This window comes from Sorex araneus, chromosome 1, assembly GCF_027595985.1.
Source record: "Sorex araneus isolate mSorAra2 chromosome 1, mSorAra2.pri, whole genome shotgun sequence".
NCBI lineage: Eukaryota > Metazoa > Chordata > Mammalia > Eulipotyphla > Soricidae > Sorex > Sorex araneus.
In genome coordinates, this window is record NC_073302.1 from 250596159 (window position 1) to 250624151 (window position 27993).

A 27993-nucleotide genomic window follows, 5' to 3' on the forward strand; every position below is an offset into this window, starting at 1 on the left:
CTATCGCTCTGGCCCCTCTTTTTATTTTTTTAATTTTTTATTTTCTAATCACCGTGAGGTAGTTATAGACTTATAAACTTGCATGCTTATGTTTCAGTCATACAATGATCGAGTACCCATCCCTCCACCAGTGACCATTTTCTACCATCAGTGGTCCCAGTATCCCTCCTGCCCCCAGCCTCCAGCCCCCAATCAATCCCCCCCCTCCTCTGTCGCAGGCACATTTCCCTTTTACTCTCTCTCTCCTTTAGGGTGTTGTGGTCTGCAATGTAGGTATTAAGTGGCCATCATGTTCGGTCTATAGTCTACTTTCAGCATGCATCTTCCATCTTGAGCGGGCCCTCCAAATATCCTAGCTTCCCCTTCCCCCAAAATACTACTAAACTTCTGAGAAATTCACTGTAGTGTAGCTGGATATATACTTTTTACCCCTTCAGATTTTGAATTACATTTCAATTAAGAATGGAACTTGCAGGGCTGGAGACGTCTGTAAGGGTTAAGGCACACGCCTTGTGTGTGCCGTCTCAATTTGAGGGGAACTGCCTGGTTCCTTGAGCGTCACTGGTTTAGCCAGAGGGGCTTCTCCCCCTGCTGAGCACCCCCAGGTGACTTTGGTAACCTCTGGCATTGCAGGGCCCGGTAGCTCTGCAGCCGCAGGCTCTCAAGAACTTGAGGCTGAGGATCACCAGGAGGGACTCGTGAGCACTGCTTGGGAGACCATCCCCCCAAAAAAACAACACTTGGGGCTGATAGGTGTGTTATCACCTATCAGAGTGATAGAATAGCGAGTTGGGTGCTTGCTTTGCATGCAGCTGACCTGGCACTCCACATGGTCCCTTGAGCCCATCAGGAGTGATCCCTGAGTGTAAAGCCAGGACTCAGCCATCAACAAACAAACACACGATTGATACAGTAGACGATTTACACGATTACACGATTGATAAGTAATAGGTAATTGGGTTATATTTATATTCTCTACTTAATGAAAAAAGTCTGTTTTATGGTTTATGAGTTTAGAATTTACTAATATTAAATGACTGGGACTTTAAGTAATTTGATGTATGAAAACCTTACGAAAGTTTTTTCTTTTCCTTTTTTTTTTTTTTTTGCTTTTTGGGTCACACCTGGCAATGCACAGGGGTTACTCCTGGCTCTGCACTCAGCAATTACTCCTGGCGGTGCTCAGGGGACTATATGGGATGCTAGGAATCGAATCCAGGTCGGCCGTGTGCAAGGCAAACGCCCTACCCGCTGTGCTATTGCTCCAGCCCCTTTTCCTTTTTTTTTTTTTTTTTTGAGGTGGAGGGTCACACCCAGCGATGCTCAGGGGTTACCCCTGACTATGCACTCAGGAATTACTCCTGGCGGTGCTTGGGTGACCATATGGGATGCCAGGGATTGAATCCAGGTCAGCCAAGTGCAAAGCAAATGCCCTACCTGCTCTACTATCTCTCCAGCCCCAGAAAATGTTATGAAATATTTTTATGAGAGTATTGACAGCACTAGATATTTTGCATATGAGTACTTGTCACTGTAGTCTGTGTCTTTTGCTCTTTTATATTGAATTACCTTGAGATTAGACCAACATTCCTCGACATTTTCTATCTACAGACCAACATTTGTACTGCCTACCCATGTACAAATCACAAGTTGCAACCAATGGTTTTCATCCTTTTTATGCCCTCGGACAGGCACTGGACCATGAACCGATGGTTAAAGATCACTGGTTTAGAACTTAAGTATATATATTCTGAAACATGCTATTTTCTGCCATTATGTATAGAAGAGTGTATGTGAAGGCTTTTAGATGAAAAACAGGTTATTTTAACATTCTTAGATGTATCATATGAACTGTTTTAAGTAATTTGCAGCAATATTGAAGTTCCATAGTACTTTTAGCTTCTGAGTATTTTCTCCATCAAATAAATTTATAAAACGTGCTGCTGATTTTTGTGTTCATAGTTGTCTGCCTCGGTGAAACTTCCTTCTGGAGAGGATTACAATTTGAAACTCGCGTTGCTTCATTCTATAGTTCCAGAACATAGCACATTTAGAGTACTTTCAACAAAGGTAAGATATTTGGGTTGTCAGTGATATCTACATGTATCTCTTATATATGTATGTATATATATTATATATGTATTATATGTGTACCAGGGGAGGGGTGTTTTGAACCATACATAGTGGTGCTCAGGGCTTTCAGGGCTTACTCACTGCTTGTGCTCAGGGATCACTCTTGCCATTCATTGCTCAGGGATCATATTCAGTGCTGGGGATCGAACTGAGGTTGGCTGTATGCTAGGCAAGCACCTCAACCCTTACACTGTCTCTAGCCCTCAATATTTTCAAAATTTAGAAACATTACTCACTTTACCCATGTGGTTCTAAACAAGTAACCCTTTGAGCACGAGTCTTTCGATTGAAAGGAACAGGTTAATAAACATGATCACTTCTTTCATTGGTGTTTCGGGTGGTGCTCAGGGCTGCTTCCAGAACCGTGGAGGTAGGTGATCTGTGGTGGCACCGGGCAGTACATGGGGAGTCCTGCAGTGCCAGGAATCCAACCCCGGCTTCCTGGCTGTGAAGCATGCACTCCAGCCCTTTGAGCCTATCTCCCTGGCTCATGATGATAACTTTTTTTTTTTTTTTTGCTTTTTGGGTCACACCTGGCAATGCACAGGGGTTACTCCTGGCTTATTCACTCAGGAATTACTCCTGGCGATGCTCGGGGACCATATGGGATGCTGGGAATCGAACCCAGGTCGGCTGCATGCAAGGCAAACGCCCTACCCGCTGTGCTATCGCTCCAGCCCCATGATGATAACTTTTGAAAACAGTTTGCCTTCCCCAAATTCTAGGTCAGTAGAGTCTCAATCCAAATTCTAAGTTAGTGGAGGTGGAGTCTAGAAATCCAAACCTCAGTGGTGCTTGTTTGCTTAATAAACAAGCGAGGTGTGTTCAGTTCTTCACAGTAATGTGGTTTTCAAGAGAGACATCATCATTCTTCCTTTAAGACTTGATACTGACATTTTCTTTTGAATTTGTCAGTTTGGCTCCTTTTGATATACAAATACATACATAGTAAAAAACAAATTACGTTAAAGACAGATGTGCTCTATTTTCAGTTATGGTGAATTTTTGATTACTTGTTTCTAAATTAACTGAATTGATAACTGATTCAAACCCATCACCCATAAAAGAAGAATCAGGGTCAACTTGTGTGATGACTGGCTCTCTGGCCAATAAGAGAAGTTCCTTTGCAGGGGGTGTAGAGCATATTTCTTAGAGGATTCCAAAGTACAGAACTCTTTATTAGGTAGTGATCGAATAATAGAAAGCAAGGAAAGAGATGAAATCCTAAACTATTTTAGGATAAGATTATTGAGGTAATGTAAAATTTATTTAATGTGGAATTGTTGATTGGGTAATAAGGCAAAGAAGTATAGGTAGATTTGGGAGGGAACCAGATCAGAACCAGATCAGAAAATTACATTTTGTATTTTGTTCCCACTTCTGTCAGGAACTTGTTAATGTATATACTCTGGAAGTAATGACTGTGAACTGACCTCTGTGAATAGATTGTGACTGGTGTATGTTACTGAGCCTCCCCTGATACTTACTAAGAACAGTGCTTTGGATTGGGAGATGGCTCACAGGTTGGAATGCATGCTTTGCATATGGGGAGCCCAGGTTGGATGCCCACTATTGCACACCCCCACTCTCAGCATTTCTGAGTGTGGCCCCAAAACGAAGAATAATGTGTGATAAATTCATAGGCCTAGAATTGAGGGTCTAGCTATGCACTTTCATCCCTAATTCTTTGTTCTCCTTTAAATCTTGTAGATGCTGGTTAATTATAATCATTTCCCGGGGCCCCTTACTGGGTTCCTGATACCCCTTTTTCTCCTTTAAATATCACATAATACTTTTCTTTCTTGTACAGTACTTTATATGCACACTTTAATTTCCTTTGGTTTTAGTCTTTTCAAGTGGGGTCACACTCAGAGTGGTGCAGGGGTCACTCCCAACAGTGTTCAGGAGACCATGTGCAGCGCTGGGGATCAAACAGATCTATACCAAGAGAAAAAAAAGGGCATTGACCCCTGTACTTTATCTCTAGTCTTAGTTTTTTGAGATCAAGAAGCATGTCATATTTGTGTCTTTGTACTTAAACATAGGGTTGACAGATAAAAGTGTAGAGGATCCCTCCCTAGTAAAAAACAAGTTTTAGTATAAGTAGACTCCACTTGGTAAATTAGGAATCTTGAGCACTATATGTTACACACAATGGGTGATCAGTAATTATTCCATGAATAAGTTTAATTTGAATTTGATGTTAGCTCAATATAATTGGCTGAGAAAGTACTTACATACTTAGTTCTACTTGTGAAAAGAAACTGAGGTTTGCATACTGAAAAAATGCTTTCCCCAAGTTTACAATTTGTTAAGCCTGCCTCAGGGGAAATACTTTGATTTTAATAAAATGAGTGCTGTTTTGATTTTTCTAATTTTGGGTTAAAGAGTTTATCATCTAAGGTTGTATTCAGAAGAAGGATGATATTTTTTCTTATCCTAACCCAAAGAAATACATGTATGTTAGACAACCAACTTTTAAGCTGTATTTTATTAAAAAGAATTTTACTTGATTATATCTGCGTAAATGAAAGTTTTTAATCCCTTTCATACAGTAGGGGGAGACAGTGCTAAGATACTGAAAATAAAATCTGAGGGTTATATGAGAGGAAGCAGTAAAATAAGTTGCTTTGGATACATATTAAATGGGAATACTTTCATAAATTAAGTGAAGGATGTTTTTTGCTCTGAACAAGTTGCTTAAAATTAGAGGTAAAACGAAGGGTTTGAAAGGGCTTTTTGCTTTTGAGAATACCATGTTTTCCACCTTCAAGATTGAATCAATGTTGTAACTTTGTATGTGATCATTGCTCAAGTCTTATTAATACAAGTGAAATGTAATTTGTAACAAAAATGAGAGGTAGGACCCTTAAGTAAATGAGATGGGTGGGTGTGTCTTTTTTTTCTCCCTTCTGGGTAAACTATTGATAACATATTTCAAAAAGTGTTCACTTGAACTAACTGAGATAGGTCTAAAAAGGTGGTTAAGGGATAAGAGGAAAGATTTTTCCAGTTTCTCCAACACTCGGGCGGGGCACAGAGGATTTGGCCAGTACCTGTAATCCTCCGATGCTTGGCTATTCAGGGTTCTGTGCCTGGTGTTTGCTCCTGGCATTGCTTGGCTAACCATGTGGTGCCCAGCATTGAGTTAGACTGGGACTGGCTGCAGGTAACCAACCCCAGATAGATAGTACGTGTCTTCATATGTGCTTAGTATCCAGCCTTCCCGATCCCCACCCCACCCCCATCCTTGAGATAGGAGTGAAGCAGGAAAGGAAAATGATTATAAAGGAGCTGCTGACGACAACAAAGAATGCACTTTTTTTTTCCTTTATAAAGTTGTACACAAAATTGATTACATTCAATACTCCAACACCGAGCTGGAGCTATAGCACAGCGGGTAGGGTGTTTGCCTTGCACGCGGCCGATCCTGGTTTGATTTCTCCATCCCTCTCGGAGAGCCTGGTAAGCTACCGAGAGTATCTTGCCCACATGGCAGAGCCTGGCAAGCTACCCGTGGCGTATTCGATATGCCAAAAACAGTAACAAGTCTCACAATGGAGACGTTACTGGTGCCCACTCGAGCAAATCGATGAGCAACGGGATGACAGTGATACAGTGATATCTCAGACTTTGGGTTGCTCATTACCAACTTGGTGTCTCGTGCCATCACAGATTAAGCTCAGGGCCATTGCGGTACTTAAGGACAGCACTGGGTTGAACAGCACGGCTTGAACTACAAGCCTTGGTTTTGCTTGTTCAGGCAAGTGCTCTAATCCCTTGTCATTTTCTGGACCCTGATGGTGAATTGTTTTTTCCCCTTTAAATAACTATTAACAAAAGTCATTGAACTACTGTAGCTCTCAAGTCTAGGGAAAAGATCTCTTCACCGTCAGCCTGTATCCATAAGTGGAAACTTAGCCACTAATTAACAAGGTGTTGCCTGGATAGCTTGATCCCTTGGTTTATCTCTACATTTTAAATTCCTTTCATTGTAGAAAAACCAAACTCTGATGATAAACTGAGATGGTGGCATATAGAGAGATATTGAAAACTTTTAGCACAGAACAGAATCTTCTCAGTAACCTGTGACTGCCACTGGAGAATATTACAGTTCATTGAAAGCCTTTCCCCGTGCTTCTGATGAGCATTTAAGTGATCTGCCAAAGTTTAACCTCGGTCTCTGAATTATTTTTTGTTCGAAATAATAGAATAGCATTAATATTGCAGTGAAATTATCTGAAATTGGACTGTTTATTTTAGAAAAGACTAGCCAGAATCAAGACTTTAAAACTTCTCTTTTAAAAAATATGCAAAAGCATTGAAAGTGAAGTAGGTAAAAGGAATGTATAGAAAGTTAATTAGCCTTTCCCTTTTTCACCTTCAAAAAACAAGCTGCAATGAATGGTTTTAATGAATATATTAAGTGTAATTTCAAGTGATTCAGATGAAATAGGCTGTTTCCAAGAACTTGGACTCTGGCTTATAAAAAGGCCCTTGTGTATGTGTGTCACAGTTCTTCAGGGTTTAGTGGTTTCCGGTAGATGTATGTGCCATGCCTCTGTGCTGCTCTTCAGGTGAAACAGGCAGCTCTTTATAGCCATTTCGGCATTCGGACATGAGGTATGCACACAGGGTTCCTGTCACTGATGTTAATCAAGGACAGTGTACACATGGCTTGTCAGGTTTTCTTTTCCAAATGAGTTAGAATTAAAGGAGCACTTAACAGGTTTAGGGTGTTATTAATAGTCCTTTTCTAATGCCGTCATTGTCAGTTCCAGGATATCTCTCTTTAATAACTTTTGAATAGTGATGACATACCAGAGTATTATCACTATGTATGAGAAAATACTGTTTCAATCATAAAACTATCAGTAGCTTACTTTGGAAAATACTAGAGGTTCTAAAAAGACATTCATTTTTGTTTTGAGGTGTTGTGTTAGGCATTACACTCAGCTGTGTCAAAGCTTACTCCTGACTCTGCCCTCAGGGATCACCTGATGGTGATGGTGCTCAGGGGACCCATATTGCGTGCTGGAGATTGAACCTGGGTCAGCCGCCTTGCAAGTGCCACTTGCCCCTAAAGTACATGTTCTAGTTAGTGCAGAAATTAGGCGTGTAAATTTCATGTAATTTTTTTTTTTTATGCGAAGAGATAGAAGAGGGGTTAAAGCAGTTAAATCCTTGTCTCTGCATATGATCTCCCGGGTACAACATGAGTGATCCCGAAGTAGAGTCAGGAGTAAGCCCTGAGCACCATGCAGTGTGGCCCAAAAACAAAGGGAAAAACAGCCCTTGAGCACCACTGGGTGTGGTCCAAACCCTGCTTTTCTTTTCCCCAAAATTCACTGAGTGACCCTGCTAAAACCTGCCTTCTGTAGTAAATGAACAGAAAGTAACCCAATTGTACCAGAGGTTACTACTACCCTCTTAGATTGTCTTAATGCCCAAGGGGTGGTTGGGAAAACACTGGTATATGTGTGCTATGAATGATAGCTTTTAAGTATAAATGTTCCAAAGCTCTTCATATTTAATGTTGTCCAATTAAAGAAACTGTCTTAAGGGACACTTAATTCTGATAGAATTTTGGCTTACAGGAAACTCTCAAATTTTCACTGTGTTTTAACATTGAATAATGGATTTTATTTGGTGTTTCCTCTAGATTGAAATTAAAATGAAAAAGCCAGAGGCTGTGAGATGGGAAAAGCTAGAGGGGCAAGGAGATGTGCCTAAGCCAAAACAGTTCACAGCAGGTTTGTTTTCTGGCGTTGATGAATTTTAAATTTCATGTTGTTTTCATGTAATTAAGTTAAACAGTACAGAGCATCTACTCATTATTTATGTTCCCAGGAGATGATGATATGATGACAGTAGTAATTTTGTGACGAACACAAAATAGCCCTATAAAATTTCTGACTTCTTAATCGTGTGTGTGTGTGTGTGTGTGCGCGCGCGCGTGCGTGTGTGTTGCTGGGGAATGAATCAGGGCCTCACAAATAGGAGGCATGTGCTTCACCACTGAGCCTCACCCCTGGCCATTTAAACTCTTCATAATAGGAGTGAGGGGCTGGAGCGAGTACAGCAAGGTGGTTGCTGTCTTGCACACAGCTGATCCAAGTTGGAGTCCAGTACCCCATATGGTCCCCCAAGCCCCACCAGAAGTGTTACTGGCTGGATGTGGCCCAGTACCCCCACTACACCCCTCAGAAGAAAAAAAAAGGAATAGAAATGAATGGCAACAAGAGCCCCATTTTTAGAATTTATTCTTTGTTGGTTTTTGGCATTTGTGGGACAGTTTTTGTGTTGGTCTTAACTACTCCTTGTAGGGTTCGCTGTAAGTTCCGACTGACTCGTTTCCTTCCCTTCTTCCTCCTGTCTTTTGTTTTTCCTACTGATAAGGTCAACTGTAATTTTCTGGAATTTCAGAGCTTCACAGAGTAAAATTTCTAGCTAGGTTGTTTATTTAGAAGTGGACACAGGGCTGGAGCAGTAACACAGCGGGTAGGGCATTTGCCTTGCACGCAGCCCACCTGGGTTCAGCTCCCAGCATTCCATATGGTTCCCTGCGTACCGCCAGTGGTAATTCCTGAGTACAAAGCCAGGAGTACCCCCTGTGCATTGACGGATGTGCCCCCCCCCCCAAAAAAAAAAGTGGACACATAGATAATGAGAACCTAGCAAAAATGGAATAGAAAATCGGATTGATTGTTTAACCCTAGAGGGGACATACCACTTCATTGGGGCCAATTCTAGTATATGAAATAGGCAGATTATTTGGTCACACCTGACCTCGGTAAGGGTTGAGCAGAGGGATGCCACTCTAGGGCACTGTATTTGGTGCCAGGGGTCCAGCTGAATTCAGCTACTTGGAAGGCAGGAACCTTTACCCCTGTAGTATCTCTTTGGTTTAGGCAGTTGATGTTTTTGTTTGGTTTTTGGTCAGTGGTCAGGGCTTCCACCTGTGGCTGTGCTCCGGGATTACTCCTGGAGGAGTTTAGTGGGGCCATCTGTGGTGCTGTACCCACTGTACTACCACTTTAGTCCCAAGGCAGGTTATTATTACTATTTTTTAACCAGATTAATTAATCTGTTGAGCAGTTTTAGAGCTGCAACGTAAGACCTCATTAGTGGATGAAGAGAGAGTTCTTATTGCAGGTAATGCTCATGGCTGAAATGAGATGCTATGTTTTGACTGTTTTTATTGCACTGCTTTTCTGGTAACAAAAAGCACATAATCTTGTGCGTTTTTTAGTAAACACTGAGAATTGGTCAGCAGATTATTCATTCTTGTTTCTTTGAAATAATTTTAGGTTCTCTAAGAATTTTGGAAATAAGAGTTCTCGTACTCTTCACCCAACTTGTCTACATGGTCACATAACTATTACATAGTTTAATATTAGAAAAGCTAGAAAACGCAAACCAACAGGTAGTTTTATTGATTGAAATATATGAATTAGTTTTAAAGTTGTTAAATATTCCCGTCTTTCTTGACAGGGATAGCAAAGATGTTATGTGGTATTCTGGGGCCTAACTCCCAAAGACTTGGCTAGGTATACACACACCACAGAATTTAAAAAAAAAAAACCAAAACTTTAAATGTATTACCACAATTCTAACAACAATGCTATATAATACAGTGCTACATAATAGCACTGTATAATAGCTCTGTATTCTTTCTGCTTTATAGGCTCAGATAGGTTAAACTAGCTTGCTTAAGATAATTCTGCAGTTTTTATTGCATGGAACTAAATCCAGATTTCTTAAGAGTTGGCTTGTTCTTCTGTTAACTCCATGTGGATACTGTACTGTTGCCTTTTCAGTAGAAGCTGCTGCCTTGAGTGTATGGTTATCTTACAGTGAAAAGCAGAATGAAGTTGCCCATCTTTAAGTAGTTCTGTCATTGCAGGTATTCGTTTTCTGGGATGAACATTATTTAGTGTGGTAATGTCAAACTTTTAAAACTCAGTGCCATGGATATTAAACATGCTGTTCCTCTTCTGCTTTAGTTATTATGCATGTCCGATTCCTTTGTACTGCAAGCTGGAAACTTGCAGATAAGGGCAAGTAGCTTAAACTATCTGGGCCACTTCTCTTATCTGTAAATTGGAGATTAGAATCTGTATCCTCATCCTTCTGGGGAGTCAGCATTAGGATTAATTAAACCCATATTTCCTAGGCTCTTCATTAACCATAGCATGCAGTTTTTTAGCGTTGCGGGGAGAGGCTCTCAGGCGGTGCTCAGGAGGCCTGGGGCAGGGGCGGGGGAGTCCACTTGGAATTATCCGCCAATGGAGCCGTTACTTCAGTGCAAGGCCCCAAGGAGGTGATACAACTTGGGCCCTATGGTGCTGGGGATAACCACCCCGGCATTCCTGGGTGCCTGCAGGTTCCTGCTTGGTGATGCTTGGGGTGCTTGTACCAGGAATCCTACCTGGGCGGCACATTCTAGGTTGTGTGTGCCCAAACCACCGCACTATCTGCTGTCCTAGCTTTATTTAATTCTTTCCCATGCCACCCCCTCCTTTGGCTACTAAAGAAAATAGAGAACCCTGGCAGGGGATGGGTCAAAGAGATTTGGAAAGCAGTACAGTGCCCTGAATAAAGCTGTATGGAGTGTGGTGTTTTTGTTTGTTTGGGGAGAGGGCGGGTGTGGATGGGAGAAAGTTCTAATTTACAGTGAAGAGAAAGGGTAGAAAAGCAAAATAAGTAGTTTCTCAGCTATAGGCTAATAGAGAGGCAGTAATGGAAGAGGAGGGGTATTTAGAATATGATTGCCTTAACAGAGAAAATTTGAATTGTAGTTCTTTAAACTCTTTGAGTTACACTGCCTCATGTAGTAGCTGCTAGCCACCTGTACTTGATGAACATTGAAATATAATTGATATTGCTAGGTTGACATGTTATATGTATACACTGATATATTAGATGAAATAATTTTTTATTCATTTTTGGGGCCACACCTGGTAGTGCTCAGGGGACCGTGCGGTGCTAAGTTCAAGCCTGGGGCTCCTACATGGAAAGTGTGCACTCTAGCCTTTTGACCCACTCACTCCCTATCTCACCCCTAAGTAAAATCTATTATGAAAGTGCATTTCACCTGTTTGCCTTTAATAAATGGCTGTTTAAGGTTGTTTCTTTTTTTTTTTTTTTTAATGTGGTTCACACTTGTACCTTGTACTATATTTCCTTTGGAAAGTGAATCGCTGTTACAACTTCTAGGTTATTTTTGTTGTCGTTATCTGGGTTTCTGGGCTGCAGCTGGCTCTGTTCTGGGGGTCACTCCTCACAGTGCTTGAGAGACCATCTGTAGTGCCAGGAACTGAACCAGGATTAGCCACATGCAAGACAAGAGCCATAATTCCTGTTTTATTTCTCCAGCCCTCTTAATTAGCTCCTTTTTAGTTACTGGTGTATGAAGATTTTGATTTTTGATTTCCTTGGTCTTTGGGGCGGCCTTGGCTGTGCTTAAGCGTCTCCAGTCAACTGTGATCTTTCTGATCAATCCTTCAGTTGCCCCAGTGGGACCTTCAGATACTGTTTTCTATTTGAGTGTGACGTGGGCATTGAACTCTACATCATGACACGCGGGATGTTTCAATATTCAGACTTTTTTTTTCTCCCAATGCCTTTTTGGTTTGGTTTTGTTTGGGAGGGATACTTCTTGTCATGCTCTGGAACTGCTTCTGACTCTGCCCTGGGGACCATGTGATGCTGGTGATTCAACCCGAGCCTCTCACATGCAGAATATGCATTCAGTTCTTCTTAGCTATCTCTCACCCTGCAATTTCTGTTTGAAGTAATCTGCTTTTTTATTATTTTTTCTTTATTCCTTTAACTTTAGGCTACAACCAGCACTGCTCACGGGCTGTGTGTTCAGGTCCCCTTCCGTGAAGCATCTATGGTGCCAGGAAGCAAAACAGTTGCCCTAACCTGTACTCTCCTTCCTGCCCCAATCAATTTTTAGTGTAGGGAGTGGATGAAGTCTTAATTTACAATCATGGCATAAGTAGTTACATATTTGCTTTATCTTTCTGGAAGATACCTAAGTACTTCAGAAAAAAAAAATTGAAAAATATTTTATAGAACCTTGAGTTTATGGGGCTGAAGAACTAGTGCGCTGGGTAGGGTTTTTGCCTAGAACGCAACCAACTCGGGTTCATCCCCATGTGGTCCTCCCAACCCCACCGGGAGTGATCCCTGAGCAAAGCCCGAAGAGAACCCTGAGCACCACTAGGTGTGGTACAGAACCCAAAATAAATAGATCAACCTAAAATTTATAAGAGGAAAAAAATTTAAGAAAGTATTTTTTTAAATACCCTTCAGTGTTTAGAATTGATTAGACTATGTTTGCAACTTTTCTGTAAATTAAAGTTACTGTTTGGTTTTGATTTGGTTTTCCCTTTTATTAAAATGATAATCTGTTTTTAATACAATTTTGCATAATGTACCAAAGGTTTATACTTTCAGTTTTGCTCAGAGGACATTCCCAGATTTTACATCATACAAACTAATTCAGTTTTTAGAAGTAAAAATCAAATTACTGATGTATATACCAGAAAGACATTTATTGTAAATATAAAATTCAGTGATCTGAATTATTTGCTGAGATGTTCTTACACAATATGACTATAGTGTGTGCATAATCTTGACACAACTTGATTAATCACTTCTCTCTCTCTTTCACTCCATAGATGTAAAGAACCAATATCCATCATCATCTCATTATACAAGAAATTGGGATAAATTGGTTGGTGAGATTAAAGAAGAAGAAAAAAACGAGAAATTGGAGGGAGATGCCGCTCTAAACAAATTATTTCAGCAAATCTATTCAGATGGTTCTGATGAAGTGAAACGTGCCATGAACAAATCATTTGTAAGAACATTAAACTTTAAAAATAAATACTGTGATAGCAGATTTCAGAAACAAAAAGATTTGGTAAATTAATAGCAAAAAAAATCACATGTACAGTAGTTGGGAGACCTTATGCAATAATAGGGTTTTGTTTTAAGGTTTCTTCTTGCTTTGAGTGGAGAGTAATTTACTGAGGAAATTGGAAACTTGAGATAAGAATTAACTAGTTTTGGGGCTGGAGGAATAGCACAGTGGGTAGGGCGTTTGCCTTGCACGAGGTCGACCCAGGTTCGAATCCCAGCATCCCATATGGTCCCCTGAGCACCGCCAGGGGTGATTTCTGAGTGCAGAGCCAGGAGTAACCCCTGTGCATCGCTGGGTGTGACCCAAAAAGCAAAAATAATAATAATAATAATAATTAACTAGTTTATTTTTATTTTGGGTGTTTTTTTTTTTTAGGGCTTTACCAGTAGTACTTGGATGATATTCCTAGCTCTATGCTTAGGAGTGCCCTGGCTGTGCTCAGGGGACCTTGTGCTATGCTGAGGCTCAAATTCTGTGTACTATCTCTGGTCCAGTAGATAGTATGTGACAAATGAGTGGGGTTTTGTCTGTTTTTTTGTTTTTTATGATTGAGTTGGAGTTGTAAGACCTCAGAAATACCAAGATTACAGTAGATAGTAGAGAATTATGCAAATGTCAGAGTGGGCAAAAGACTTCCATTGTTTACTTTCTAGAATTACAGTCTTATTGTTAGATATAAAAATGTAACTTGTTGGGGCTGGAGCAATAGCACAGTGGGTAGGGCGTTTGCCTTGCACTCGGCCGACCTGGGTTCGATTCCCAGCATCCCGTATGGTCCCCTGAGCACCGCCAGGAGTGATTCCTGAGTGCAGAGCCAGGAGTAACCCCTGTGCATCTCCAGGTGTGACCCAAAAAGCAAAAAAAAAAAAAAAAGTAGTTTTCGGGGCCTAGGGGCCATACCCTATAGTACTGGCTGTGGGCTCAGGCCTGGTGGTCCTTGGGTGGGAGCTACGTGGAGGACACAATCACCACCACGAGGTGCCAGAGACTGATTAGGCTAGGGTAGGCTACAGGTACGGCGGGTGCTCTTTCACACTCCAGAGATGGACGTCAGGGAAGGTAGAGCAGGCTGGAGGTATACATTATTCATTGGTGTGTGTTTGGGGGAAGTCACACCTGGCTTTTGTCAAGACTTCTCCTAGCTCTGTGCTTAGGGATCACTCGGGGAGTACTCGGGTACCATATGTGGTTGCCAGGGATTGAGCCTTTGTCAGCCATATGCAGGGCAGACACTATACCCACTTTCTCCTGTCCTTTGTTTCATTCTTATTTTTTTCTTGATTAAAAATTTTAGACTCTTTGCTAAGGTAGGTACTTACAGCTTCAAATTAGGAGCTTTTTATTTTTTATTTTTGGCCACACCCAGCTGTGGTCAGAGTTTACTCCTGGCTCTAAATTCGGAGATCACTCCTGGCACCCTCAGAGAGTCGCATGGGAGTTCTGGGGGTCAAACCCAGTTTGGCTGCATACACGGCAGACGCCTTATCCGTTTCTGTCTCTGTGGCCTTAAATTACGAGCTTTTAAGAACTTTCTATAGATTGTTTTGCTTAAAAATAGGATAGTTTCACTTTGACCATTAAAAGTTCATGCTCAATTTTAAGGCATTCTTATTTATGGATATTTAAAACAATATTTCATGATTAGATTGGGGCGAGACTTCCGCAGGCTGAAACTCCTGCTTTGGGTGTAGGAGGCCTTGGTTCTATCCTGGGAGCACAGGATTCCCAGATGCAGAGTTGGGAGTAGCCCCGAGCACTGTTAGGGTGTTAACTACAACCCCAAATTAATAGTCCATTATGGTAATCGTGAATGTCTTGAGACTCAAGTTTTCCACAGAAGTTTTACTATGGTAACTGGTCATAATTGTGCCTTTTACTACTAAGGGAAAAGAAAAGGTTTTTGGGGGAGCTGCACTCTGAGGATGTGAGACTGGGCCCAGTAGTAACATGTGGCCAGCAGGGTCAGTCTGGGGGTCCTGGGGGCCAGCGCAAGCCAGGAATGAGACCCAGGATCTTGGTTATATCACTGGCCCCTAAAATTAAAAAAATGTATATTTTAAACTTATTTTGAGATTATTGCAGGTTTACATGAAGTTGTAAGAAATGATGCCAAGAGACCCTTTATAGCATCACATTCCCCTGTGCAAACATTTTGAAAAACTATAGTGTAATATCACTACCATAATATTGACAGCTGAGATACAGAACATTTCTGTTTCTGGGCTGGAATCCCTCTTGGCTGGAATGAACACCACAGGAATCTCTTGCTGTTATAATTTTATTGCTATACCTACTTCTTCTCCATCTGGCAAGTGTTGGTTAGATACATGTAGGTATTTGCAAGTATTTTATTTCAAATTGTAGTTTCTTGTCTTTTTCCCTTTTTAAATTCAGTGCTGGAGATCTTCACTGTTGGTGAAGTAAGCTGCACTGAACATATCCTTGACACTGTTTACCTTCATAATTTTTTTAATTTGGGGGCTATACCTGGCAGTGCTTGGGGATACTCCCTGTGGTGCTCCGGGACCATTTAGGGCTGGGATCGAACCTGAGCCTCTTGTGTGCTTGAGCTCTCTCTCCAGTTCATTTTCTTTTCTTTATAGTATTTGCAGAACCAAAGGATTTTATTTCAATCTTTGTAGTCCTGCTTTAGGTGTAAAGTGTTGACTCTTGGTCTAATTCCATATCTCAACAAACGTCTCTTGTGTTTGCTTTCTACATTTAAATATTTACATTCATGATTTTGTGTGTGTGTATCCTATCTTTAAAAAAGGTGTTTGCTTTTTTTTTTTTTTAATGAAATTTGCTTAGAAAGACGTGAGGAAAAAAAGAGGAGAAATATGTTTGAAACGGGGACTGGAGTGATAAGCACAGCGGGTAGGGCATTTGCCTTGCATGTGGCCGACTCAGGTTCGATTCCCAGCATCCCATATGGTCCCCCAAGCACCGCCAGGAGTAATTCCTGAGTGCATGAACCAGGAATAACCCTTGTGCAACGCTGGGTGTGACCCAAAAAGCAAAAAAAATGTGTTCGAGAGAGTACAGACTTCTCCAGCGTAGAAATAAATATGTAAGCAAAGAAACAGACTAGTGAGCAAGATACATATTCAGGGGAGATCACAGGCTCAAAGGGCAAGCTCACGATCCATTTTTCAAATATTTTTATCACTTTTGTTTATACCAGATGTTTTGGATATACTGTTTATTGTTCTTTTCCCATTGAATTACTTTTCACCTTCTCAGATGTTATTTGAGCACATCGTTTGAGTCTGTTACTTTTACTACCAACAGTTTCTGCTAGCTTGGTAGCTGGATAAGTCTTGAAATTGGGTAGAATCATTCCTCCTTAAGTTTATTCATTTCTAAAATTGTTTTGTCCTTGTTTCATAATCATTTCATATAAGAACAATAGGATATTTTGTCTGTATTTACAAAAGGTGTCAGAATTGTGCTGAACTTTATCTGTTTGGGGAAATTAATACTTTTTAAATGAATATTTATTTAGATCATCTTTGATTTCTCCTTATAGCAATTTTCAGTTTTTATTTATTTATTTTGCTTTTGGGGGGGATCACAGCTGGCGATGCACAGGGGTTACTCCTGGCTCTGCACTCAGAAATTACTCCTGGCAGTGCTCAGGGGACCATATCTGGTAATCAAACCCAGATTGGCCGAGTGCAAGGCAAACACCCTACCTGCTGTGCTATTGCTCCAGCCCCCAGTTTGCAGTTTTTAAGCACAGACGTTTTGTATGTTTTACTGAATACATTCAAGTATTGAAATCAGCCTGTTTTTTCTTTCTTTTGGTTTGGGGGCTTTGGCTGGTGCATCCCAGAGGCTGCTCTGGGCTCTGTGCTTGGGGGCTGCTCTGGGCAGTGCCTGGGAAACCATTTGGTGCTGGGGGCCAACCACGCCCCACCTTGGGGAGAAGCAAGTGTGCCAGTCTCTTGAGCTGTCTCTTGATCCCCTGATTTTTGTTTTATGTTGTCTTTTTGGGCCACACCAGCTGTGCTCAGGGTTGGCTCGTGGCCTGTGTTTGGGGATCACTTCTGGTGAGTTTTGGGGTCTATTAATCCAGCCCAAGTCAGCACTGTACAAGGCGAGTGCCCTACCAACTGTACTCCGGCACCCGAACTTTTTATAAAAGTGTCATAATGAGTACTGTACATTAAGTTTTGGTGTTCGCCTGATTTTTTTTTATTTTTTTAGAAAATTTGTTTAATGTAATATGATAGGACCTTGTTTTATTTGATAGGACCGTGTTGAGCATCATATGTTCTAGGAGGATTTTTGGTAGATTCCTTGTGATATTTTATATAATTACACTATTTCAATAGGGACAGTTTTATTTTTGCCCTTTCACACCTATAATCTGCTTTTCTTGCTCAATTTCACTTCTGTGAATGTCTAGCTCTTTGTGGCTTACGTGGTAATAATGGACAGATAGACTTTATTTTCATCTTTAGAAAAACTCAGTATTAGCTATGGGTTTTTTGGTAGATGCATCATCAAGTTAAATTCTATATTATCTAAGATTTTTAGCATCAGTCGCTGTTTACTTAGTAAATGCTTTTTTTCTGCATTGATTTATATATATGTATATATATATATGTTCATATACATACACACACTTTTTTTGTCACACCCAGCAGTGCTCAGGGGTTGCTGGGTAGCTCCTGGCTCTGCACTCAGGGATTACTTCTAACACTGGTTGGGGGACCATATGGCATGAAGGGACTGAACACGGGTCTGTTCAGTGCTAGACAAGTGCCCTACTGACTGTACTGTCTCTTCAGCCCCATTATTGATTAATACGACTTTTTAATTATTAAGCTTGCATCTCTGGATAAATTCCATTTGATCGTGGTCTATAATTAAAAAATACATATTGCTTAATTCTATTTTTAGATACTTTAAGGGTTTTTTGTGTATTCATAAGATATAAGGATTTGTAGTATTTTTTTAATACTGCTTTGTGTTAGGGTAGTAATACTAGTTTTCATAATGAATTGGGAAAATGCTTGATGCTGTTCTAATTTTTAGATGAAATAATGGAGAATTGGTGTTGTCTTTAAGCAGGTTGTTTTGTTGTTTGCTTGTTTTTCTGCTTTTGACCACACAGTGGTGCTCAGGGATTATTCCTGACTCTGCTTGGGGCTTTTTCTGTCAGTGCTGGAGGGACTGAAATACACAACAGGGTTGGACAGAGAGTGTAGGGGTTAAACGTCATATCTTTGTCTGTAGCCAGCCTGCTTTGATCCCTAGCACCACATGGTCTCTGGGCACCAGCCAGGTGGCCCAGGCTGCCCCCAGCACCTGAGAAACACTATCCTCGGATTCTTACATCACACCACCCATCTGATTGTCAGAATCACCAGGAAGGGCTCTAAGCCTCCTGTTAGCTACTTGGGAGATTCTCCGCACCCCCAAAAGTAAATGCAAGCATTGCCAGAAACATACTGGACTCATTGCGTAGTTGTGAATGAGTTTTGGGTCATTGCTCATTAAGAAACCTTTTGTTGTGCCCAAATTTTCCGACTTCCTACATTTCAGACCCCTGACAGCAGGTCGCTTGCATGAGATGACCTCCCACAGATTTTAGGAAGCTAAGCATTATATGACAGTGTATATGAACATGCTGCTCCTAAATTCCAGAGGGAATTTTCTTTTCAGATGGTACAGCACATAGAAACTTCCTTCTAAGAAGCATAAATTTAAATAAAACTGACTTAAATTGATACCGACTCTGGGCCTGGAGAGGGTACAGTGTGTAGGGCGTTTGCCTTGCTTCAGTCCCCGGCACTCATGTGGTCCTCCAAGCCCCACCGGGAATGATCCCTGAGTGCAGAGCCAGGAGGAAACCTTGAACAGCCCCCGGTGCAGCCCCAAAGCAAAACAAAACCAGGGAACTTTATATCGGCTCAATGTTAGCTTAATTTGGAACTTAGTACTTGGAATATTTTTTTAGAAGAATACTTAATTTTGATTGTATAGTTGAAGTTAATCTATTTTTATTTTTTATTGCAGATGGAGTCTGGTGGTACAGTTTTGAGTACCAACTGGTCTGATGTAGGTAAAAGGAAAGTTGAAATTAATCCTCCTGATGATATGGAATGGAAAAAGTACTAAATAAATTAATTTGATATCACTGTATTGCATACATTCACCTAATGCCCATTGTGTATTAATATTGCATTCTTGGATTTTGAACACTGAGTATCTTTTTGAAAGATTATATTTCTCTTTACCTCTTTGTGCTTTAGAAATTATTTTCCTTCAAGTGTTTTAATTAAGAACCTAAACGAAGAAAGAAGATCTTATTTTATCACTTTGTCCATAAGGGTTACAGACATGCTGAAATGGAATGAAGAAATATTTCCTACTAGATAAATGAGTTCTACCTAGTTGTGGGAGTAGAGGTATCATTAAATGAGTATCTCAGGGTTATTCCCTTATATTTGGTGTAGTATTCTGTTAATACTTTTTTAGACTTGGCAACTTTGGGTGAGTATCAGATTTTTTTCAGCTTCAGTTTTGTGTACATTTACAAACTGAGTGGAGTTGTAAATATGATTTTTCAATGAAGAGGTTTGTTTTATATATTGTTTCCTTAAGTTTTTAGTGAAAACTTCGGGAAATTATCTCAAAATTCTCATTTGGTTCTTTTTATAAGAAATATTTGTAGTTGCCCTGAGATTTGGATCCCTAACTCCAGATTCCTCGATAGAACACACGGGTTTCACATGCTGCAAATCTTTTTGAAGGTTAATCTGAGAAATTGGGCCAGAGTAGGTTAGGAAATTTCAAGTTCACTCTTTGGATTTCTTATTCTAGCCAGGGTTTTTTTTTTTTTTTTTTTAAACAAACAAAAAAATTGCACTAGTTTGATTTGGTTTGGTTTTCATTTTCTTGGATTTTCTTTTTTCATCATTAGAAAATCTTTCCTCACTTCATGATTGCTTCAGTTTCCTTTGAAGTGTGCTGCTGAAAGAGTAAACATGTATATATTTAGTATCTATAATACATACCATGGGATATAAAAACTAAAAGGCTTGAGCATTAGCTTCAAAGAGCTTATTCACAGGCAGAGAAAGTCAATATCCACAGAGGAATCATGCAATGGTTAAATGCTGAACTTGTTTCCTGCTTTAATACCAAACAAGAAGGTCTTACCTAGTTAAAATTCTTTTCTTTTTATTATAAAGCATAGGCCACGGACGATCTGTAATTCTGACTTAATTTTCTGATCATAATTGTTGAATCACAGTGCCCTACAGCAGCCATGTGGTCCCCTCTGGGCTCCCCAGGTATTCCTAGGAGGGCTGGGGGGTGGGGGGTAGGGGACAGACACGGGAAGGAAGCAAGGTCGGGAGAGGTCTATAATGGGGAAGGTAGAGAGGTACTGCTCTTAGAGGCTTGGCTCATTAGGTCTCAGGTTTTGGAACAGGGCTCTCCACTCTGCCCTCCTAGTTGAGGACAGTGTCAGTGTCAGTCAAATGGGTCACCACCCCAGCCCCCCGAGAGCCAAGAATTCAAACCCGTCTATAAGGGGTTTCTTCAGAAAAACGGTGATGGGATGATACCAGATCACATCCAAATCTATTGTTAAAACTGGTTTAAATGGTGTGGGGGTGGAGGGGAAAGGGGAAGTGATGGGGGGGGGGGGTGTCACACTGGTCTCATAAAGCTACTTCTCGGGTAACTTAGTCTTGGGCATTGAAGGAGCCACTGCCAGCACCATTTCAGAAATCACCAGGATTGCACCTGGCCATGCTCACGGCCATCTTTGGTTTTCAAGCAACCAAAGGAAAAGGCAAAGTTAGGTTCCTGCTGGTGTGGACTCTGAAGTTTCTCCGTAGGGACACTAGTGACTTGTTTGATTTGGTATATTACATTGACTCGGCACAGTTAGACCCAGGAGGCGGGGAGGCTGCTGCCGCAGAGCTGCTGAGTCGGGCCTCTCGAACCCGACAGAAGAGGAGAGAAGGTGGTTGTGCAGTTTGGGCCACATCAGACAGTGCGCAGGGTCTCCTGGCTCTGAGCTGGAATCACTCCCTGCAGTGCTCAGAGGACCGTGCAGTGCTGGGGATCAAAGAGACCCCTGTATATTTGATCCATACCTGGCAAGTTTGGGATCACACCCAGTGTTGCTCGGGACATACTTCTGGCTCTGTGCTCAGGGAATCACGCCCGGTGGGGCTTCAGGGACCTTGTGGGGTGCATGGGAGTGAGCCCAGGCCGGCCGCTTGCACAGTGTCCTACTCACTGTATTATTGCTCTGGCTCCCCTATGTTTTGGGGTTTTCATTTTGAAAAAAAAAAAAAAATCCAGCACTCTATTTTCTTTTAGAGGCTACATTATCTAACATCTATTGCTAGATAAGCATAGTTTAGGTAATTTTCTTAATGCTGTGAAATTCAGGATTTTGCTGAGCCAAATGGAGTTCCTAGTATGTAGTTTTATAAATTGAATCTGGTGTAAGTATAATTTATGGGTAGAGGGGGCTGGAGCAATAGCACAGCAGGTAGGCCATTTGCCTTGCACATGGCCGACCTGGGTTTGATTCCCAGCATCCCATATGGTCCCCTGAGCACCGCCAGGAGTAATTCCTGAGTGCAGAGCCAGGAGTAACCCCTGTGCAGTGCCGGGTGTGACCCAAAAAGAAAAAAAAAAGTATAATTTATGGGTAGAGAGGGAATTTCAAGAAATAGGTTAGACAGACAGCCCAAAAGTCCAATGTAGTATCTCTTTGACCATCGGGGTCAGATCGAGGGCTAGGGCACATGCTTTGCATGCAGAAGGCCTCTGTTTGATTCCCGGTACCACATGGTTTCTGAGGCCCCTACTGGTGCTTGAGCACTGCCAGGTGTGGCCCCAAACACAGCAACAATAAAAACTTCATGGAGAGATAGCTGAAGTGGTAGTGGTCTGCCTTGCCTTGTTCCTGGCCCTGAGTTCAATCACTGTCACTGGATGCCACTGTCTTGTAGCTCTCATGTTAAAAGCAGGGCCAGCGCAACAGCGCAGTGGGGTAGGCCGCTTGACTTGCACATGGGTTTGCTCTCTGTCACCCATATGGTCCCCTGAGTTCACCAGGAATGATTCTTGAGCCCAGAGCCAGGAGTGAGCCCTGAGCGCTGCTGGGTGTGGCCCCAAAACCAAAAGAAAAGAAATAGGGCCATAGAAACAGCCCAGCACCCGCTTGACCAGGTTTCATCTCCAGCATCTCCTGTGACCCCTGAGCCTTGCCAGGAGTGATCCCTGGGTATGGACCCAGGAGAAAGCCTTAAGCACAGCTGTGTGTGCCCCCAGCCTCCCCCCTCAAAAGAAAAGCAACTTTATTCTAAGAGTCTCTGACACTGTTTGTTCCCCTTCTACTTTAATTGGTCTTTTCATATGGGCTGTTTTGTGGGGGTGTGGCTGCTTCTGGTGGGTTGCTCAGTTGTTGATCCTGTGGTGCTAAGGATTCAACCCTGACTTCCATCATGGAAAGCACATACTTCCCTTGGAGCTCCTCCCCAGCAACCCCCCCCCTTTTTATCTTTTTAGTCTTTTTTATTTTCATTTCTCAAATATTTGTCTGCATGCTCTAGCTAACCTTTGTATCTTCAAAACACCTGTCCTCCCCAGCCTTTGTTTATCTTTGCAGCAGTGGTGGGGTCCAGTTAGCTTCCTGGTGAAACTCATGCTTTGGTGCACAGGCATGCAGTGCTGGGTTGAGCTGGGGGGGATAGGACAGTGCCAGCTCAGGGCTTGGAACATGCAGGCCATATGCCACAACCCTTGGCGTTAACTCCCTCTTGGAGTTCATCCTTTCTAAGATTTGGTACTGAGTGATTTTTTTTTTAAATTTTAGATTATCTGTTCTGTTTTTTTTTTTCTTTTTTACCTTAATGACTTCTAGAATTTTCTCATTGTCTTCAAAGAATCTTCGAATGATTATCTGCTTCTTGAACTCTGCTACCTCATAATCACTGTAGGTGACTATACCACACTTTGAAACACTAGGGCCAATTTTAGTAACTTTTTTTTCCCCCTTGTGCTTAATACCTATTCAGAATTGGTTGCAAACTTAAGTTCATTCTTCAAAATTCGTATTTACTAGTCACCTAAAGAAAACTGGGGGGCTGGGGGTTGGCAGATAACTCGAAGAACTGAACACACACCTCACATGCGTAAGATACGGGGGCTTGTTTAGGGTGCGCTGTGTGGTACCCTGAGCACTGACAGTAAGGACCCATTTTGCAGGGGAGACCCAAATATGAATGATTATTTTAAAAGAAGGTAAGGTAGAGGCCAGAGAGATTGTACAGTGGGTAGGGCACTTGTCTTGCACACAGATGATCCCTGGGTAAGGTCCCCTAAGCATCACCAGTAGTGATTCTTGAGTGCAGAGCCACCTTGAGCACTGCAGGGAGTGGCCTAAAAACAAATCCAAAGAAAAAGAAAAGATCAATTAAAATGATCTTGAGCGGCCGGATAGTACAGCGAGTAGGGCATGTGGTCCCCCACGCACTGCCAGGAGTAATTCCTGAGCACCACCAGGTGTGACCCAAAAAGCACTGTAGCACTGTCGTCTATTTATTCATCAATTTGCTCGAGCAGGCACCAGTAATGTCTCCATTGGGAGACTTGTTACTGTTTTTGGCATATTGAATACGCCATGGGTAGCTTGCCAGGTTTTGCCGGGCAGGCGGGATACTCTGGGTAGCTTGCTGGGCTCTCCAAAAGGGACAAAGGAATCAAACCCGGTTCGGCTGTGTGCAAGCCAGATGCCGTACCTGCTGTGCGACTCCAGTCCGACCCAAAAAGCAAACAAAAATAAATGAACTTGACAGAGCTTCTCCAAAGAATTGACCCTACCGCATATTCTTACATATGTGAAGCTCTGGGTTAAATCACTGGAACTGCAAAAAATAAAATTCTTCTCTTTGGTGAACAGAGGAGTAAGAATGGGTCTTTTTGATTTATGGAGAGAACACAGCCAATGATGTCCTGGGGATTGAGCCCTGGGTTCCTGTGTGCCAAGCACATCACTGCCCTTTGAGCCATGCCCTTGTCCTGAGAAAGGATGAGAGTCATTGGTGGCTGATTTTTAAAAAGCTCTTTCCTTAGATTTGTGAGAATCACTATAGAACATTGAATCATTCTCATTGTCTCTAGAGAGGCTGAGAAACGTTTTTTTCTTTCTTTTTCTTTTTTTTTTTTTTTTGCTTTCTGGGTCACATCCATCAATACACAGGGATTACTCCTGGCTCATGCACTCAGGAATTACTCCTGCCAGTGCTCAGGGGACATATGGGATGCTGGGAATCTGAACCTGTGCTGGCTGCATGCAAGGCAAATGCCCTACTCGCTGTACTTATCCCTTCAGCTCTGGAATTTTTCTTGTATGCTAAAAAGAAGAAAGTAGTTGGACCTGTTTTATATAAGATTTCCAGGTGTATTGCAAATAAACATTTTAAGTTATGTATTGTCATTTTGTAAATAGTTAAATATGAATTTGGCTAAGTGCTTAACTAGCTTTGTTACTTCCATTTTATCTGTTTTCTTTTTGCTAATTATAGCTGTATCAGATTAGGTTATTGATCTCTTAAGATACATTGATGACCCAGAGTCAACTGCCTATTATCAGTCCCTACTATAATTTTGTTGGAATATTCCTTATTCAGATTATTTCTTTTGTGGCTATTACTGATATTCTCAAAAATAGATGGAAAGTTTCTGGGTGTTGTGTGTTTTTGCTTACTAGAGTTACTTTTCATAATTTGCCCTAACATCTACTTTTATGCTCATACCTGCTATTATAGCCACCTATGAACTTGGTTTTTATTTATCTCTCGATGAGCCAAGAAGAAAATAAAAATCCTGAACGAGGACAAAATAATGGTGTCTGTAAGTCATATAGTTTTAAGAATTGTCAGCACTTCATTTCTTAGGTTTCCAACTGTGCATCTTATGTTGTAAGATCACTTTATACACACTAAGAGATTTTATTTTGGAAATGTCAGGAAAGTTGTGGGCGAATTCTAGACACTAATTCACCCACAACTATTAACTCTTTGGAACCATCTTGTGCTTCTGAAATTCATTGAGGATCTCATCACAGCTCAGTAAACTTGCCCCCCTCCCTATATCAATAAAATCATATATATTTCCTGACCTGTTAGGGCCTGAACAGCAGTAGCTATTTCTACATTAGTAATTTTAAAAAAATAAGTGTTCACATAGTCATGTAGGAAGCAGGGATGGAACTCCGTACTTAAAACCCCACACATGCAGGGGCTGGAGCGATAGCACAGCGGGTAGGGTGTTTGCCTTGCACTCGGCTGACCCAGGTTCGATTCCTAGCATCCCATATGGTCCCCTGAGCACTGCCGGGGTAATTCCTGAGTGCAGAGCCAGGAGTAACCCAAAAAAAAATAAACAACCCCACACATGCAAGGCTTGTCCTCTGCCACTGAGCCACATACTTGCCCTCTGTTGCGTTGATGTATGGCTAAATACTTTATGTACATTGACATCTTACAGTAGCCCTACAGAGTACTGGCCACGTCCTCTTGTTACAGATTAGAAGAGAGACCACAGTTATTTTACTCATTCACTCTACAGAGCTAAGATCTGAATTCATGTCAGACTATAGAACCAAAGTTTTTAACAATTACTCTCTTCAAATGAGTGAATTGGGTTGGAATGAATGACTTTCATTAATAAATGATTGACAGTGCCAGAGAAAGTGTAAGTTGAATTGTTTGATCTTACACATGTTTGAGATAGTATGCTTCTAAAAGTCAAGCAATTGTCAGGTTCGTAAGCAGGAAAGCTTTTGAGTAATACAAACGTTTTAATTGTCATGGAAGGTACTGTATATAGTATTGTTTTATGTTGAAGGTCCAGGTAGTTCAGAGAAACATGGTACCCATACAATTCATTCCATTGTTTGAAGACTACTTGTTCCTTAAACTTGGAAACATCACAAATTTTACTTTATTACAAGTAAAATTTATTTACTTGTGATAAAGTTTATTGTATAAGCACTGAGATTGTTTCAAAGTTTTATTTTAGATACTTTTCCTCTTACATATATGCAAAAATTTGAGAAATACTCTGATTATATTTGTTCCTCTATCACTAAACCTTGTTGTTATAAGTAATTATAGCCATTTAGATTTTGGGACCACTCAAGCACTGCCAGGAGTAATTCCTGAGTGCATGAGCCTGTGCAACACCGGGTGTGACCCAGAAAGGGGGAAAAAAAAATCTTGGGACCAGAGAGTTAATACAGCAGACAGGGTACTTGCCACTTGGCCTGTACACGGCCCGCCTGGGTTTGATCCCCCATATCCCATATGGTCACCCGAGCACTGCCAGGAGTGCAGAACCAGGAGTAACCCCTGAGCATCTTCACGTGGCCCAAAAAAAAAAAAAAAAAGCCATTAAGTTCATAGGGTTGAGAGATTGCTCAACAGCTGGAGCAAAGCTCAAGTTAGATCCCTGATACGACCTGGAATGACCCCTGAGCTTTGCTAGGTGTGACCAAAAATATTAAATCATTCCATATAACTGTGCTACTGTAAAAAATGAAAGAAATCTGAGAGAATTTGGATGAGATGCTTGTTTATCACTCAACATACCCAGCTAATCTGCCTGCTGGACACACCATGGCTTAGTATTGTACGATTTACTCTCTTTTTCAGCAACTGGAATATTCTCAGAAGTTGGTGAAGTAGGTGACTGTCATTACTAAATTTTATAGTACTGATTGAATAGATCGATCAGAAAGTGTGTAAAGGGTATTTTCTATGGAGACTTTTTTACCACATAGTTAATACAGTTCTGTAACAAGGAGTATGATTTTTAATTGAAACTGCTTTCCTGTAAGTGCATCATGCCGTCTACGAGAAAGTTCATGGTTGACTAGTTTATTCCAGTTCTTTGACTATGTCAGCATAAAACAAATTAATTACAAAAATATGGGTAATGGTCTAGGTTAATGGAATATGGGCGATTGAAAAGAAACTTCAGCAATTAAGTAATCCACACAGCAAGGCTGAAGGACAGGAAGCTATAGAAATAAGGTCCTTTGAAACGGTAATTGCAAGTGAATTTGTAAACAGGGCTATTTCTAAATGTGCAGGTTCTATCTTCCAAGCTATTTCATTACTTATTAAAGATTTTTGTAGTCGGGTTACAGGTGAGGAAAAGGGTTGAATTTTCTGAGGTTTCTGGGATTCTGATTGAGTTAAATGAATTTGGTGTGAAGAGAATTTTTATGTTGGAGCAGGCACAAAGTTAGGAATATGATAATATTATGGATGTTATTACTAAACACAGGTGGTATTTAGTGAGGCATGGATTTTAATAATTTGCTCTTAAATGGTTTTCATAATTTGGATTTTTTTTTTAATTCGGGGGAGGGGGGTGTTGAGCCACAGCTGTTCTCAGGGATCATTCCTGGTGGTGCTTGGGGGACCATGTGTAGAGCTGGGGATCAAACAAGGGTTGGATGCATGCAGGACATGCACCTTCTATACTGTCTGGCTCCAGTAATTTATTACTTTAACTTAGGGACTTAATAGGCTTGAATTATATACTGATACTTGTTTTGCACAGCATCTCAAGGTGCTCTGGGACTAGTCCCAGCTTATCTCTGGGGACCTCGTGGTACCATTGATACAACCTGGGCTTTTGCATGCAAAGCATGCAAGCTGGCCCTTTGAGCTATCTTCCTCAGCCTATTACTGATTTTTATCACTCTGCTGATAACATTGAAACTAATAAAGAATGACTCTATAGGATTTAAAAGCTATTAAAATGGAAAAGGTTCAGTAAGCCAAACACCTAAGGTAATAACACCAACTATTTGCTAGGTTTACGTTATTATACATGTGTAAATTTACATATAGATGTACTTTTAGTAAGCA

General features: G+C 41.1%; 1 protein-coding gene across 1 annotated transcript in view; it reads left to right on the plus strand.

Moving 5' to 3' along the window:
• The window catches only part of SUGT1 (SGT1 homolog, MIS12 kinetochore complex assembly cochaperone), a 40809-nt gene extending 21285 nt beyond the window's left edge, over positions 1-19524 (plus strand). The window contains exons 10-13 of the mRNA XM_055122747.1: positions 1963-2070; positions 7796-7886; positions 12825-13006; positions 19097-19524. Coding sequence (XP_054978722.1) covers positions 1963-2070; positions 7796-7886; positions 12825-13006; positions 19097-19198 — 483 coding nt within the window. The 3' untranslated portion in view covers positions 19199-19524. The remainder of the gene's footprint in view (positions 1-1962; positions 2071-7795; positions 7887-12824; positions 13007-19096) is intronic.
• Positions 19525-27993: the final 8469 nt, after the last annotated feature.